At 38.1% G+C, this 14165-nt stretch overlaps 1 protein-coding gene across 1 annotated transcript in view; it reads left to right on the top strand.

Annotated features, from left to right (window-relative positions):
• The window catches only part of CDH26 (cadherin 26), a 57805-nt gene extending 44003 nt beyond the window's left edge, over positions 1–13802 (top strand). Inside the window, exon 16 of the mRNA XM_036749895.1 lies at positions 13599–13802. Within this exon, the coding sequence (XP_036605790.1) occupies positions 13599–13802 (204 nt within the window). The remainder of the gene's footprint in view (positions 1–13598) is intronic.
• Positions 13803–14165: the final 363 nt, after the last annotated feature.

Genomic DNA, 14165 nt, shown 5'->3' with positions numbered 1-14165 from the left:
AAGGGAAAGATAGAATGGGGTAAATTATCTCACATAAAAGTGGCAAGAAAAAGCAGTTCTGTTGGGAGGGAAGAGGGGCAGGTGAGGAGGGGAATGAGTGAATCTTGCTCTCATCAGATTTCACCTGAGGAGGGAGTAACATACACACTCAGTTGGGTATCTTACCCCACAGGAAAGAAGGAGGAAGGAGACAAAAATGGGGGGATGATAGAAGGGAGGGCAGATAGGGGGAGGAGGCAATCAAAAACAAACACTTTCAAAAAGGGACAGGGTCAAAGGAGAAAACTGAATAAAGGAGGATAGGTTAGGAAGGAGCAAAATATAGTTAGTCTTTCACAACATGAGTATTGTGGAAGGGTTTTGCATAATGATACACATGTGGCCTATGTTGAATTGCTTGCCTTCTTAGGCAGGGTGGGTGGGGAGGGAAGAGGGGAGAGAATTTGGAACTCAAAGTTTTAAAAACAGATGTTCAAAAAAAAAGTTTTTGTGTGCAACTAGGAAATAAGATACACAGGCAATGGGGCATAGAAATTTATCTTGCCCTACAAGAAAGGAAGGGAAAAGGGGGTGGGAGGGGAGTGGGGGTGACAGAAGGGAGGACTTACTGGGGAACAGGGCAACTAGAATATATGCCATCTTGGAGTTGGGGGAGGGTAGAAATGGGGAGAAAATTTATAATTCAAACTCTTGTGAAAATCAATGGTGAAAACTAAATATATTAAGTAAATTAAATTTTTTAATAAAAGGTCTTTTTATTCCTATGCTTTCTAGTGTTTTTTAATAGGAATGGATATTATATTTTATCAAAAGGCTTTTCAGCATCTACTGCTATAATCATATATTTTTTGATATTGATATTGTCAGTCTTGCTTATAGTTTTCCTAATATTGAACCAGCTCTGCCTTCCTGATATAAACCCCACCTGGCCATAGTACGTGAGCTTCGTGAAATATTGCTGTAGTCTCATTTATAGTATGTAATTTAAAAATTTTGTATCAACCTTTATTAAGTAAACTAGTCTATAGGTTTCTTTCTCTGTTTTTGATCTCCCTAGTTTAGATATCAAAACCATATTTATATCATCAAAGAAATTTGGTAGTACTCCTTTATTTTTTCAAACAGTTTATATAGTATTGGATTTAATTGTTCTTTAAATGTTAGGTAGAATTCATTTGTAAATCCATCTGGTCCTGGGGTTTTTTCGTTAGGGAGTTTATTCATGGCTTGTTCAATTTTTTTTTCTAAGATGGGTTATTTAAGCATTCTATTTCCATTTTGGTTGATCTGGACAATTTCTATTTTTGGAAATATTCATCCATTTACTTAGATTGTTTTATTGGCATATAATTGGGCAAAATATCTCCTAATAATTGCTTTAATTTCATCTTCACTGGTAGTACATTCACCCTTTTCATTTTTGATATTGGTAATTTGGTTTTTTTTAAGAAACTTAACCAATGTTTTACCTATTTTCTGTTTTTCCCCCATAAAACTACCTTCTCTATTTTTATTAGTTCAATAGTATTTTTACGTTCAATTCTCTCCTTTGATTTTCAGGATTTCTATTCTGGTGTTTAATTGGAGATTTTAAATTTGTTCCTTTTCTAGTTTTTTTAAGTTGCGTGTCCAATGTACTGATCTGCTCTTTCTCTCTTTCATTGATGTATACATTTAGAGATACAAATTGTCCCTTAAGTACTGCTTTGGCTGTATCCCATAAATTTTAGTATGTTGTCTCATTGTAATTCTCTTTAATGAAATTATTGATTATGTCTGTATTTGTTCTTTGACCCTCTCATTCTTTAGGATTAGACTATTTAGTTTCCAATTAATTTTTAATTTATACTTCAAAGGCCCTTTATTGAATGTAATTTTAATTACATTACGGTCCAAAAAGGTCCATTTAATATGTCTGATTGTCTGTATTTGTTTATAAGGTTTTTATGTCTTAGTGCATGGTCAGCTTTTGTGAAGGGTCCATAGATAGCTGAGAAAAAAAGTATTTTCCTTTCTATTCTTTTTCAGTTTTCTCTAGATGGCTATCATTTCTAACTTTTCTAAAATTCTATTCATCTCCTTAACTTCTTTCTTATTTATCTTATGGTTAGAGTTATTTAGTTCTGAGAGGAGCAAATTGATGTCCTCCACTAGTATAGTTTTACCGTCTATTTCCTCCTGTAACTAATTTAACTTTTTCATTATGAATTTGGATGCTATGCCTTTTGGTGCACATATATACATATATATATATATATATATATATACACACACACACACATATATACATATATATATATATTTAATATTGATATTACTTCATTGTTTATGGCACCTAGTTTCCCTGAATTATCTCTCTTAATTAAATCTATTTTTGCTTTTGCTTTGTCTCAGATCACAATTGCTATCCCTGCCTTTTTCACTTCAGCTGAAGTATAATGGATTCTGTTCTAGTCCCTTATTTTAACTGTGTATGCATCTTTCTGTTTCAAGTATGTTTCTTATAAACAACATATAGTTGGAATCTGGTTTCTGATCCATTCTCCTATCTACTTCTGTTTTATGGGTGAATCAATCCTGTTCCTATGTGACTACTAACTGCATTTCTTTCCATAATATTTGCTTCTGTTTGTCTCTCTTTCCCTCCTTTTCTCTTCCCCACTCCTCTCTACTGTTGCTCCTCAAAAGTCTGTTTTACTTCTGACCACTCCGCCTTCCTTAATCTGCCCTCCCTCTCATCACTGCCCCTTTCTTTTAGCCCTTTCCCTCCTACTTCCATGTTAGATAGATTTCTATACCCAACTGAGTGTATATATATATATATATATACATACACATATATATATATTTGAGTGTGTGCTTGTATACTAAATGTTTGTGTATAGCTATATTTTCTATGTATTTTCTCTCTTTGAACCAATTCAGGTGAGAATGAGGTTCAAATATTGCCTACCCCACCCCCATTTTCTCCTTCACTTTAAATACTCTTCTTTGCAATTCTCTTTTATGTTAATAAATTTTCCCATATATAATTTTCCCCATTTTCCCTCTCCCTTTCTCCTGCTCCTAGTGCATCCCTCTTTCTCAGTCTTCCATTCTTTTTTGGAGATCATCCCAACATGATAGACTCACACCCATACCCTCTGTCTGTGTAGAGTTCTTCTAACTGCTGTAATAATGATAAAGTTCTTAGGAATTACATATGTCATCTTTCCATATAGGAATGTAAACAGTTTAACTTTATTGAAATCTCTTATGATTACTCTTTCATGTTTTCCTTTTTATTCTTTTCTAGTCTTGTGTTTGAATGGCAGATTTTATATTCATCTCTGGTCTTTTCATCTGGAGTGCTTAAAAGTCCTCTATTTCTTCAAATGAATATTTTCTCCCTAAAGTATTATATTCAGTTTTGCTGGGTAAGTTATGCTTGGTTGGAACCTTAGCTCCTTTGCCCTCTGGAATATCATATTCCAAGTCCTCCACTCCTTTATGTTGGTAGCTGCTAAATTTTGTATGATCCTGTCTGTCATTCCTTTTTGGGTTCTTTTTGGTTGTTTTTAATATTTTCTACTTGATCTGGGACCTTGGGAATTTGGCTTTAATATTACTGGGAGGTTTTATCTTGGAATCTCTTTCAGAAGGTAGCCAATAGATTCTTCAGATTTATATTTTGCCCTCTTCTTACCGAACAGGGGAAGCATGTATACGATTTTGCCTTATACTATCTCACTTCTCTGTGGCCTCCTGGTTACCCTTGTGAAGCGCACTTATTGGGCCTGGAAGCTTTTGATGAAATTATCAAAATGGGGACGCTGGTTTGTGGGCTTGTTACTGTGGAGTGTAAATACATGCTTTAGTTCTCCTGCCTTCTGCCTAGAGAATTCCTTATACCCTGCGGTTCCGAACCTTTCAGGCACATGTGAGATTCTCTTTGAAATCATAAATTTTGCCTTCCTAATATAAAGACATAAAGGAACTAGAGACCAAACTGTCAACATTCACTGGATATGAAGAAAGCAAGAGAGTTGCAGAAAAAAAAATCTACCTCTGCTTCATTGATTACACCATAGCCTTTGGCTGTGTGAATCACAACAAAATGTGGCAAGTCCTCAAAGAGGAGGGAGTATATCTGAGGAGTATTTCCTGAGAAATTTATAGGGGTCAAAAAGCAAAGTTAGAACAACATGGAACAACTGATTGGTTTAAAATTGGAAAAGGAGTATGACAAGGCTGCGTATTGTCACCTTATTTATTTAACTTATATGCAGAATACATCATATAAAATGCCAGGCTGGATGAATAAAAAGTCAGAATTAAGGTTACCGGGAAAAATATCAATGATATCAGATATGCAGAGAATACTACTCTGATGGCAGAAAGTGAAGAATTTAAGAAGCCTCTTGACAAAGGTAAAAGAGAAGAGTATAAAATCTAGTTCGAAGTTTAACATAAAAAAACTCAGATCTTGGCAACTGGTCCCATTGCTTCTTGGCAAATAGAGGGAGGAGAAATGAAGCAGTATTAGATTTATATTCTTGGGCCTAAAAATCACTGCAGATGGCAACTTCAGCCATGAAATTAAAAGATACTCCTTGAAAAAAGAGCTATGACAAATCTCAACAGCATACTAAAAAAGCATAGATGTCACCTTGCCAACAAAGGTCCATATAGTCAAAGCTACGATTTTTCCAGTAGCAATGTATGGCTGTGTGAGTTGGACTGCAACAAAAGCTGAATGCTACAGACTCAGTGCTTTCAAATTGTGGTGCTAGAGAAGACTTTTGAGAGTCTTTTGGACAGCAAGGAGATCAAATCAGTCAATATTTAATGGAATTAATTCACTCTTTTCACTGGAAAGTCAAATATTGAAGCTGAAGTTTGAATACTTTGGCCACATAATAACAAGATGGGACTCATTGGAAAAGACCCTGAAGTTGGGAAAGATTGAAGAAAAAAGGAAAAGGAGATGGTAGAGATGAGATGGATAAGTAGTGTTATGGAAACAATAATATGAACTTGGATAGACTTTGAGATACGGTGGAGGATAGAAGGGCCTGACATGTTATGTTCCCTGGGATCATGAAGAGTTGGACTCAACAAAATGACTGAATAACAACCTCTTTTTCATTTGGCCAATTCTGCTTTTTAAGGATTTATTTTCTTCAGTATTTTTGTTACTTTTTTGCTAAGCTTTTAATTCTCTTTTCCTAATTTTCTTGCATTGCTCTCATTTATTTTCCCAACTTTTCTTCTACTGCTATTATTTAATTTTTAAGTGATTTTGTCTTTTTAAAAATATCTTTTTCTTTAGGTCTTCTGGAAATCCCTGTTGAGCTTGTGTCCAATATGCATTTTTCTTAGAGGCTTTACTTTTAGATGTTTTCATATCATTGTTTTCTTCTGATCTTATGCCTTGAGCTTCCTGGTCACCAGGTTCTTTTGTTGTTGTTGTTTGGTCATTTTCCAAGTCTGTTTCTTGACTTTGAACTTTATGTTAGAGTTGGGGCTCTGCTCACCTAGAGGGTGGTGGTAAGTTTGGGGAGGGTCACTGTCCTAAGCATTGGGTTGTTTAAGCCTTGCTGTTTTCACAGTTAGTTCTGGGGATCTGTAAGTTTCCTGCACTTTTAGAGTGGTATGATCTAGGGAGAGATGTGGTCACTGCTCTCCTGGACTGCATTTCGGTCTTTACCCGGTAAGGGTGCCTGCTCGCTTGCTACCACAAATGCTAGCACTGCTCTCTCTCTGCTGTTGAACTACCACCAGCAACTATGGTCTCTGCTCTCTCTCTACACTCTAGAACTGCAACTTGGAACTAGGTAATGTGCAGTGGAGTTGCCAAGAAGCACCTGGTCCTGTGCCCAGTATCTGCATAGGGAGCCTATATAATCTCTCTCTGATCATTTGTCTGATCCCCTTGCCATCTCTAGGCTGAGAGCTCCCCAAATTACTGCTGCTACTGAAGCAGCCCTCCTCTGAGGCCCAAGGCTGGTGTTGTGTGTGCCTGTGCTTTGAGCCAGCCCCCGCTCCAGAATCACAGACCTCTTTTTCTAACCTCCTAAAAGTTGCCTTAAGCTGGAAAAATGTCCCACCCTGACTTCTGCTCCAGAATTTGATTTTTAGTGCTATTTTAAAGTTGTTTGGAGGGGAATGTTAGCAGTTTGGCAGTAATGCTCCCTCTACTCCTCCGTCTTGACTCTCCCTTCAGATCATATTTAGAATCTGGTTTTGTTTAATTTTTTTAACTTTAAGTTTTTAATTTGTCATGCACTTGGCTCATAACTATAGTTCATAGGTACTCGTTAAATATGAAATATTTTTTTAAACCCAGCAAAACAGGCTTATGTGGTTAAACCTTGGCCAACATGGGTGACTGCATTATGAATTCCACATAAAGAAAAATGAAAAATGTCTGATTAGAGAGAAATATATTCTGGGAGAGGAAATAGAGAAATTGCTCAAAATAGAATTCTTAATTGTATGCTTCCTCAAATAGTAGGAACTATAAAGAACTATAAAGCTTCATTCTGAAAGGGAGAACATAATATATTGCCAAGTGTGCAATATTTGGACTCATACTTCAGTCCCAATTATCTTATTTATTACTTGTGTAACCTTGGTTATGTCACTTAACCTTTTGCAATTTGAGTTGCCTTATCTTAAAAAAAAGAGGATCAGGCCGTACATTCTCTAAGGCCCCTTTTAACTCTTAATTCTATCATCCTATGCACCATCCCCCTGCCTCAACTAGGGAATGTGTGTAGAGATGCAAAGTTTCTTCTTTGGTCCATATGTCCATGTTCTTTCAGGGTTTGGGGAAAGAAACTATTTGGTATCCTTACCATAAGGGTTGACTCCTTTAACAGAGATGATACTAAAAGGACCTAAAGGTATCCAAACTCCATCATCTGTGCAGCTGCCTCCTGGATCTAGGATTTTGGATCCTGTGGTACATAGCAAGTTTGTCTGATCCAGTGCCTTCTAAGCCAAAGGTAGAGATCAGTACAGCATTTTTCCTACTTTCTTCAGCGCTCCTTTTATTTTTATTTTAAAAATTAAATTACACTTTTAATTAACAGAAATCTATTTTCTCTCACTCCTGCTTCCCCACTCCATTGAAAAGGAAAAAAAGCAAATTTCTTGTAACAAATATTAAGAGTCAAGGAAAAGAAATTTCCTCATTGATTGTGTTCAAAAAATGTGTGTCTCATTCTGCACCTTGAACTCATCACCACTCTCATGGGTAATGAATTGTATGCTTCATCAGCCCTCTAGAATCTTTGATGGTCATTGTGTTAATCAGCATTCATATAAGTTTCAATGCTGTTTTTACAGTGTTGTCATTATAGAAATTATTCTCCCTGTTCTGTTCATTTCATTCTTCTTCTGTTTATACAAGTCTTCATACCTATTGATGTTTTATATATATATATATATATATATGTGTGTGTGTGTGTGTGTGTGTGTGTATGTGTGTATATATATATATATATATATATATATATAGTTCTTCTGATTCTTCCCACTTCATTCTGCATCAGTTCATACAAGTCTTTCCATGTCTCTTTGAAATCATTTATTTCCTGATTTATTCTAGCATTCCATTGTGTTCCTATGCCATAAATGGTTTATCCATTGCTTAATTAATAGGCACCTCCCCCTAGTTTTCAGTTTTTTGCCACCACACAAAGAGCTGCTATAAATATTGTTTTACACTTAAGACCTTTTCCTCTTTCTCTGAGCACCCTTTTATTAATCTTAATAGTCTTTTAATAGAGGCGGAAGTATCCTACAGGCAGCCTCAAGTAGTTTACTTGTTTTAGTGGCAATTGGTTAATATCCAAGAGTTCCCCAATCCCGAGTTGCAGGCCCTTACGCTAATTCCAAACAACCTGTATCCAGCATATACGCTGATCCCTAAACCAATAGAAAAGATGAATTTCACCTCTATTTTAAGTGGATAGCCTTGTGGGCATATGAGTCACAATGTTGTAATAACACAACACAGTGAGACATCTGAAAAGAACACACTAGAGTACGGAAATTACATATATGATATGTAATGTTATATACTCAGGTGTGTGTATTATATATACACATACACATATATACATATATGCATATATACATATATATATATAATATGTATATGATTACTGAAACCAATTATTGCTGTAAGATAAAATTCAAAAGGAAGAACATATATGGCACCCATTAGTCCCATAAAAGGTTCATTAACCACTTCTTGGCCAGGCATGGATACTAATATCCTAAATTATCTGTGATAGTCTCCAAACTATAACATATGCCATAACGACTATCATAGTAGTTTTGACATCCGTAGCAGGTGAAGGTGGCAGTGTAAGATTAGCCACTGAAGTTGATTTTGATGTTACATTGTTTCATATATAGGCCACTCACTATCACAAATAATATGCCTAAAGCCATATAAACATAAGAGCAAGTAACACAATCTGCCTTTCAGTACTTCAACCCCACCTCCCCTCACCAGTGTGTCTACAAGGGGGCCCATCTTTCAGAGTACACACTAAAGTGATCGTCTAACCTTGTCCAACACCAGGATTCTTCCAGATATCAGAGGAGGAAGACGGGAAACCTGTTGTTCATCAAGTCTTTTGGGAGGACTTGGGCAAATTCTAAGATGCTGACCACTGTATGTTCCCATTCCTCTTGTGGAAGGCATTTAAAGCTCCTTAGGACAATCTGTTAGGCCCTATCTGCTCATCACCTTTACGAATCATAATACAAGTATAATACAACTACCCTGACCCCCTTTGCCTGAAAACCAAGGGTGCTGTACTTTAACCTTTCCCCCCAACCATATACCCCTAGGATTCTCCAGTACCCTTAAGGGGGTTGGGGGTATCTAGACTCTTTGCAAATGGATCCAACCCCTACTGATAATGTTCCCTCAATTGTAGGGGTTATAGAGCCCCTGCACCTTAGATCCCTTTAGCCACTAACAGTCAGATGAGCTTTTACACAGAAATATTTACTTCAAAAAGTATAATCACAAATATACAAATTCAGTCCGCCAACATGTGAGAGACACAATCCTCCCTCCCTTCCCCCGACACACGCAGTCTGGAGAGGGGAAGGGAATTAGGTTCATAGCTTAGCTCAGTTCCCATAGAGTAGAGTCCCAGTTCCAAGTCCAAGACCCCGCTTGAGCTCTAGTCCTAAGCATCATGGCTGAGGTCTCAGTGGCTGTCCAGCTTCACTTCCATCCTCGCTTCAAGGTCGCCAGGGCTCAAATTCCCAGTCCCTAAAACTGAAGAGGATAAACGATGTAGGAAAAAAACACCAAACATCTCTGACCCCATTTCTTGGAGCTGGGGTAAAAGAGAGGGGAAGCTCTCGCCTAAAAGAGCACAGCAGAGAAGAAAACAGCAGCAAGAGAAACAGCTCAAAAGGACTGATTGTTTAAGTCTCCCCAGTTTTAAAGACACAGGAAGCCACTCAAAGGAGGCTCCTCTCATCGAGGTGGTAGGGGGTGAAGCAGGCTCCATGTCAGGCAAACTGAGTGTGCTCAAAGGGCCCCTCAAGGGTGTCTCCATGTTAGCAGAATTGGATATGCACAAAGAAAGCCAGGTTACACAAGAAAATTGCCTTACTTATAGAGGTCATCACCTCTACAACTCCTTTTATTTCCTTCTCCCAGACCTGGATCTCTCCTGACTTTTTGTGGGAGATTTCCTGTCTTTGTATAAATAGGGAAGTCTTAGGCTTGTCTGTTGGGTAGACTCCTGAACCAGCCCTAATGGCTGTTATCTGTTTTCAGATTGTCTTGGAGGACCCTTGTATCATACACTTGTACATAGCTGAGAGAAGTTGCTTTAGGTTCACATAGAGGTAAGGGCATCAGTTGACCAGTTGACCCACACCTTCTGCTCTTCAGTTAGAAATTATTCCATAACCTGCACTTTCCAGTTGAGCTCTCACAAATCAGGATTTCTTATTGTGGGTGTGATCTTTTCAAATCTGTATGTCAACTCAAATCTTTTATTTATTTGAGGTCTGTTTATATTACTCAAAATTCAGAACATCTCATCTTCTGAGATCAGGGCAGAGATTTCCCAGGTGGCTATCCAAATGACCTATTTATATTTTAGGTCAAGTCAGAAAATCCTATCTTAAGGCTTGTCAACCCAGGCCCGTGTTTGGGAGGATTCAGCACCACCCCCCACAGGGCATTCCCTAGATATGTAAAATCTCTTCAATCTATCCCTCATAATAAAGGTCACTGATTTGTCCCAGAGCACTGATCCCCAGGGGTGGCAGGTCAGACCTAGCCATACTTTAGATGTAACCAGTTGGGACAGTATTTCTGAGCATTCCTCCAGTCTTAGGAGTGCTGATCTCCTTGAGAGATTTCATCCTGTCCATTACTCTCCAGAAATGGAGGGGATTTCAAGAGACATGGCTTGTCTGATTTTCATATTGGCTTAAAGAGACAGGCAAGGATACTGGCTCAATCGTCATATGTACTCCTTGTACCCCTTCCTTGCCTGTCTCCTTATTCACCCACTTATGACATGTAATTAGCTAATAGCTAAAAATCATTAAAAAGTTGTCTGTTGACCTGATAGCTTGTTTTAGTGGGGCAAGTGCTCTGTTCTGGTAGGGAGGCAGAAAACCACAGGCAAGTGACAAAGCCTACTTTAACATAATCCTGCTGTCAACTAGTCATTCAACTAAGCAAGCATTTATTAAGCACCCACTGTGTGCCAGGCTTTGTGGCAGGTGCTGAGGATACAAATACAAAGAATAAAACAAACTTGCTATCGCAAATGAAAGAGGATGTTTCCTATGGGAATACGTTCTCAAATAATGCACAGGTTATAGGTCATATCTTGCAGTATCTGAGATGGGAAAGGGGGTGCTATAATCAGAAGTGATCCATTGTGGCACCTCATCTGATGATAATAATAATAATCAGCATTTGTATATCAATTTACATATATTATTTTGTTTGGTGTTGATCCTTAAAAGAACCCTATGAGGTAGACGCTATTATTATCCCTACTTTATAGCTGAGGAAACTGAGACATTGGTTAAGTGACTTGCCCTGGGACACAGAGCTAGTAAGTATCTGAGGTGGGATTTGAACTCAGGTCTTCCTTACTCCAAGAGCAGCACTCTATCGTGCCACCTATCTGCCTTAGTTAAAGAAAATCAGTTTCGTTCAAAATCCTAAGCGTTGGAAGCTAGGTCAGGCAAAGTTGTAATAGCGTGAATATCACTGAGCACTGATGTAATAGAGGAAGCACTTCTATAGTCAGCTTGTCATGAATCAGCATCAGAGGCACCCTCACACACACTGGAGATGAATCCCCAACAAAATTTTGAGTGGGAGCTATGGTACCCTGTCAGTAATATCCCTTCCTTACCTTTGAGTCCCATGACTTGGGGCTGTTGATACACTCATCCAGGCAGCTGAACTTTTCCCTAAGTTTAAATACGTACACACGATGGCTATTATAGAAATAATTCTTCAAGGAAGGGAAAACAGCAGTGTCTAAAACAAAACTGCTTCAAGGGGTTTGAGGTACACATTTCTTCTCGCTCAGTCCCTCCAATAACCCTGTGAAGTAGGGAATATTAGCTTTATAGCTGAGGGGAAAGGGGAAGGGAAGGGGATAAGCATTATTGAGTGCTACTATGTGCCTGAATTGTGATAAGTGATTTTTTTACAAATATTATCTCATTTGATCCTTACAACAACCCTGGGAGGTGGTAGGTGCTATCATTATTCCTACTTTACAGCTGAGCATGAGGCAAACAGAGGTTAAGTGACTTGCCCAAGGTCACATAGCTAATAAGTTATGGGTTTGGGATTTGAACCCAGTTCTTCCTGACCACAGGCCTAGCACTCTGCCAACTGTGCCATCAACTGCCTCATAAGGAGACTGAAGTTCCAGGACTGAGGCTGTGGCTGAATAGCAAAGGCAGGGGGCTCAAGCCCAGTTCTTCTGGCCCAGAATCCATTATTTCTATAATGAATTATGGCTGCCTTCATTTTCATATCCCTAGGGCCTGGCATGGCCCCTTTCACTTAATGGGCACCCAGTAAGTGTTGGCAGCATTGAGTTGTAAGTACTCCATCAAAATTCTGTGGTACAGCCATCTTTTCCTTTGTCTCTGATGGGATTACTATTTTTATCCACACAGCAGCTGTCCTCAATATTTCTGTGTTTTTCAAAGCCTTTGCCTATCCCTCTCTAGCCTTAGAGGGTAAGAAGGCACTTCTCAATCGCTCATGCTGTCAATATTATCAGCCATCCTCCCTTTCCTCCATTACTTCCTGGTCTACTACATATCACTGCCTCATGAGTTTCTATAACCCCTATTCCTTTGTTTTTCTTTTTTTTTTACATAATAAGCATCAAAGCTAATGTTACAAGACTCCGAGATTAGATTGTCAATGACAAGAGAGGCTTCTTCTAAATCCTCAGGGCTTAAACTGCTATCATAAAGACTAGAATTACTTTTTGTAAACTCTGGCTCTACTGTTTAAAACTTCTTTCTTCACTCAAAAATCAGTTCTAAGAACTGCTCACTTTACAGTTTCAAGATTTATAACTTAAATATTGCCAAGTTAGCATTCAGAATTATTTCCCAGTTTACATGGACAAATTTAGCACCAAGGGCCTGACAGAAAGAGAAAGCTATGTCAAACCTGCCAGGGACTACAGCTATAGTATCTTGTCAGCGGAATCATCAAACCCCTACTTGCCTGCATTATCTTTGCTTCTATTCTCTTCCCTTTCCGCAACTGTTCAGAGAAATACCTGTACAAGTACTCCCTTTATACATATTACAAAAACCTTGTAAACTTGGAATTTTTGGAGGGGGATGGGATCATCAGTTTGATGTCCTGGCAGATTGAACCCAACCATTTACATTCTCATAAGTCTTTTTTTGAAAACAGGGGTATGAATTTACTAAGCATACAGAAACAAGATATGTATTGATTACATTAGAGAAATGTTAGCTCAAAGACAGGTAGAATAGGCAGTCAAGAAGCACTTATTAAGCACTTACTATGGGTCAAGAACTGTATTAAATATTGTAGATAGAAAGAAAGGCAAAAAAGTCCCAAAGATCTCACATTCTAATGGGGGGGGCAATATACAAATAACTATATACATACAAGATGGAAACAATACAAAGGGAAGGTCATCTTAGAGGGAAGGTACTATACGTAGATGAGGAAATTGATAAACACACACACACACACACACACACATATATATATTTATATATAAAATTTTCCCTTATTGCCAGGTAGGAGGACTTTAATTGGTCTTTCCGACTGCTCTACATGAATGGCAGTCCTTGACCATCTGTCACTTTCCTTTCCTGGTTTTCCTCAAGCAGTCAGTTCAAACCCTTCACAGAACCCCATCTCCTAGGCTTATCTCCAGAATGAGGAAGTAGAAATTTTCCTGAAACCTGAAGACTTTACACCCATCAATGATAGTTTTGATGATTTCACTGTATTTTAATTTAAATGATCAAAAAGTTGAGGCTTTAGTGGAAGGTTTGTGTCTGACCTGTGTCTTATTTCTTTCCTCTAGAAGCTCTATGATGTTGACACCCTGGAAGAGAACACTACTTACCAGCCTTTCAGTTACATGGATGAAGGAGAATGTGAGGCAGCTGAATCACTTTGCTCACTCGCCTTGACTGAAAGCGACCTGCCTGAAGATTTTCTGGATGATTTGGGACCAAAAGCAATTGCTCTTGAAGAAATATATTCCGAGTCAGTCTTTCTGAAATAATGCACGTACTGGAAAATTCGTAGTCATACCTGAAGAGGCCTTACTATATTAAGGACAGTTTTATTTCTTTATTCATTCTTGCCTGGACTTGCATGAAAGTTAGTTAATGATGTGAAAAATTCTGTGGGATTCTTGGAACAGGAAGAGTAGAGAAGAGAGAAGGAAGAATTCTGCTATCTGCTTCCATTTTATGGGTGATCTCATTCCATTCACATTCACAGTTATGATTACTATGTATTTCCTTCCATCCATTTTTCTCTCTGTCTTCTTCTCTCTCTTTTTGTCCTTTCCCTTCTCAAAAGTCTGTTTGGCTTCTAACCATTACCTCCATTAATTTGTCTTTCCTTTTATCATCCCCTCCCT

Source organism: Trichosurus vulpecula, chromosome 3, assembly GCF_011100635.1.
Source record: "Trichosurus vulpecula isolate mTriVul1 chromosome 3, mTriVul1.pri, whole genome shotgun sequence".
Lineage (NCBI taxonomy): Eukaryota > Metazoa > Chordata > Mammalia > Diprotodontia > Phalangeridae > Trichosurus > Trichosurus vulpecula.
Note: the sequence above shows the minus strand (reverse complement) of the source record. Positions and strands in the feature narration are given on the sequence as shown.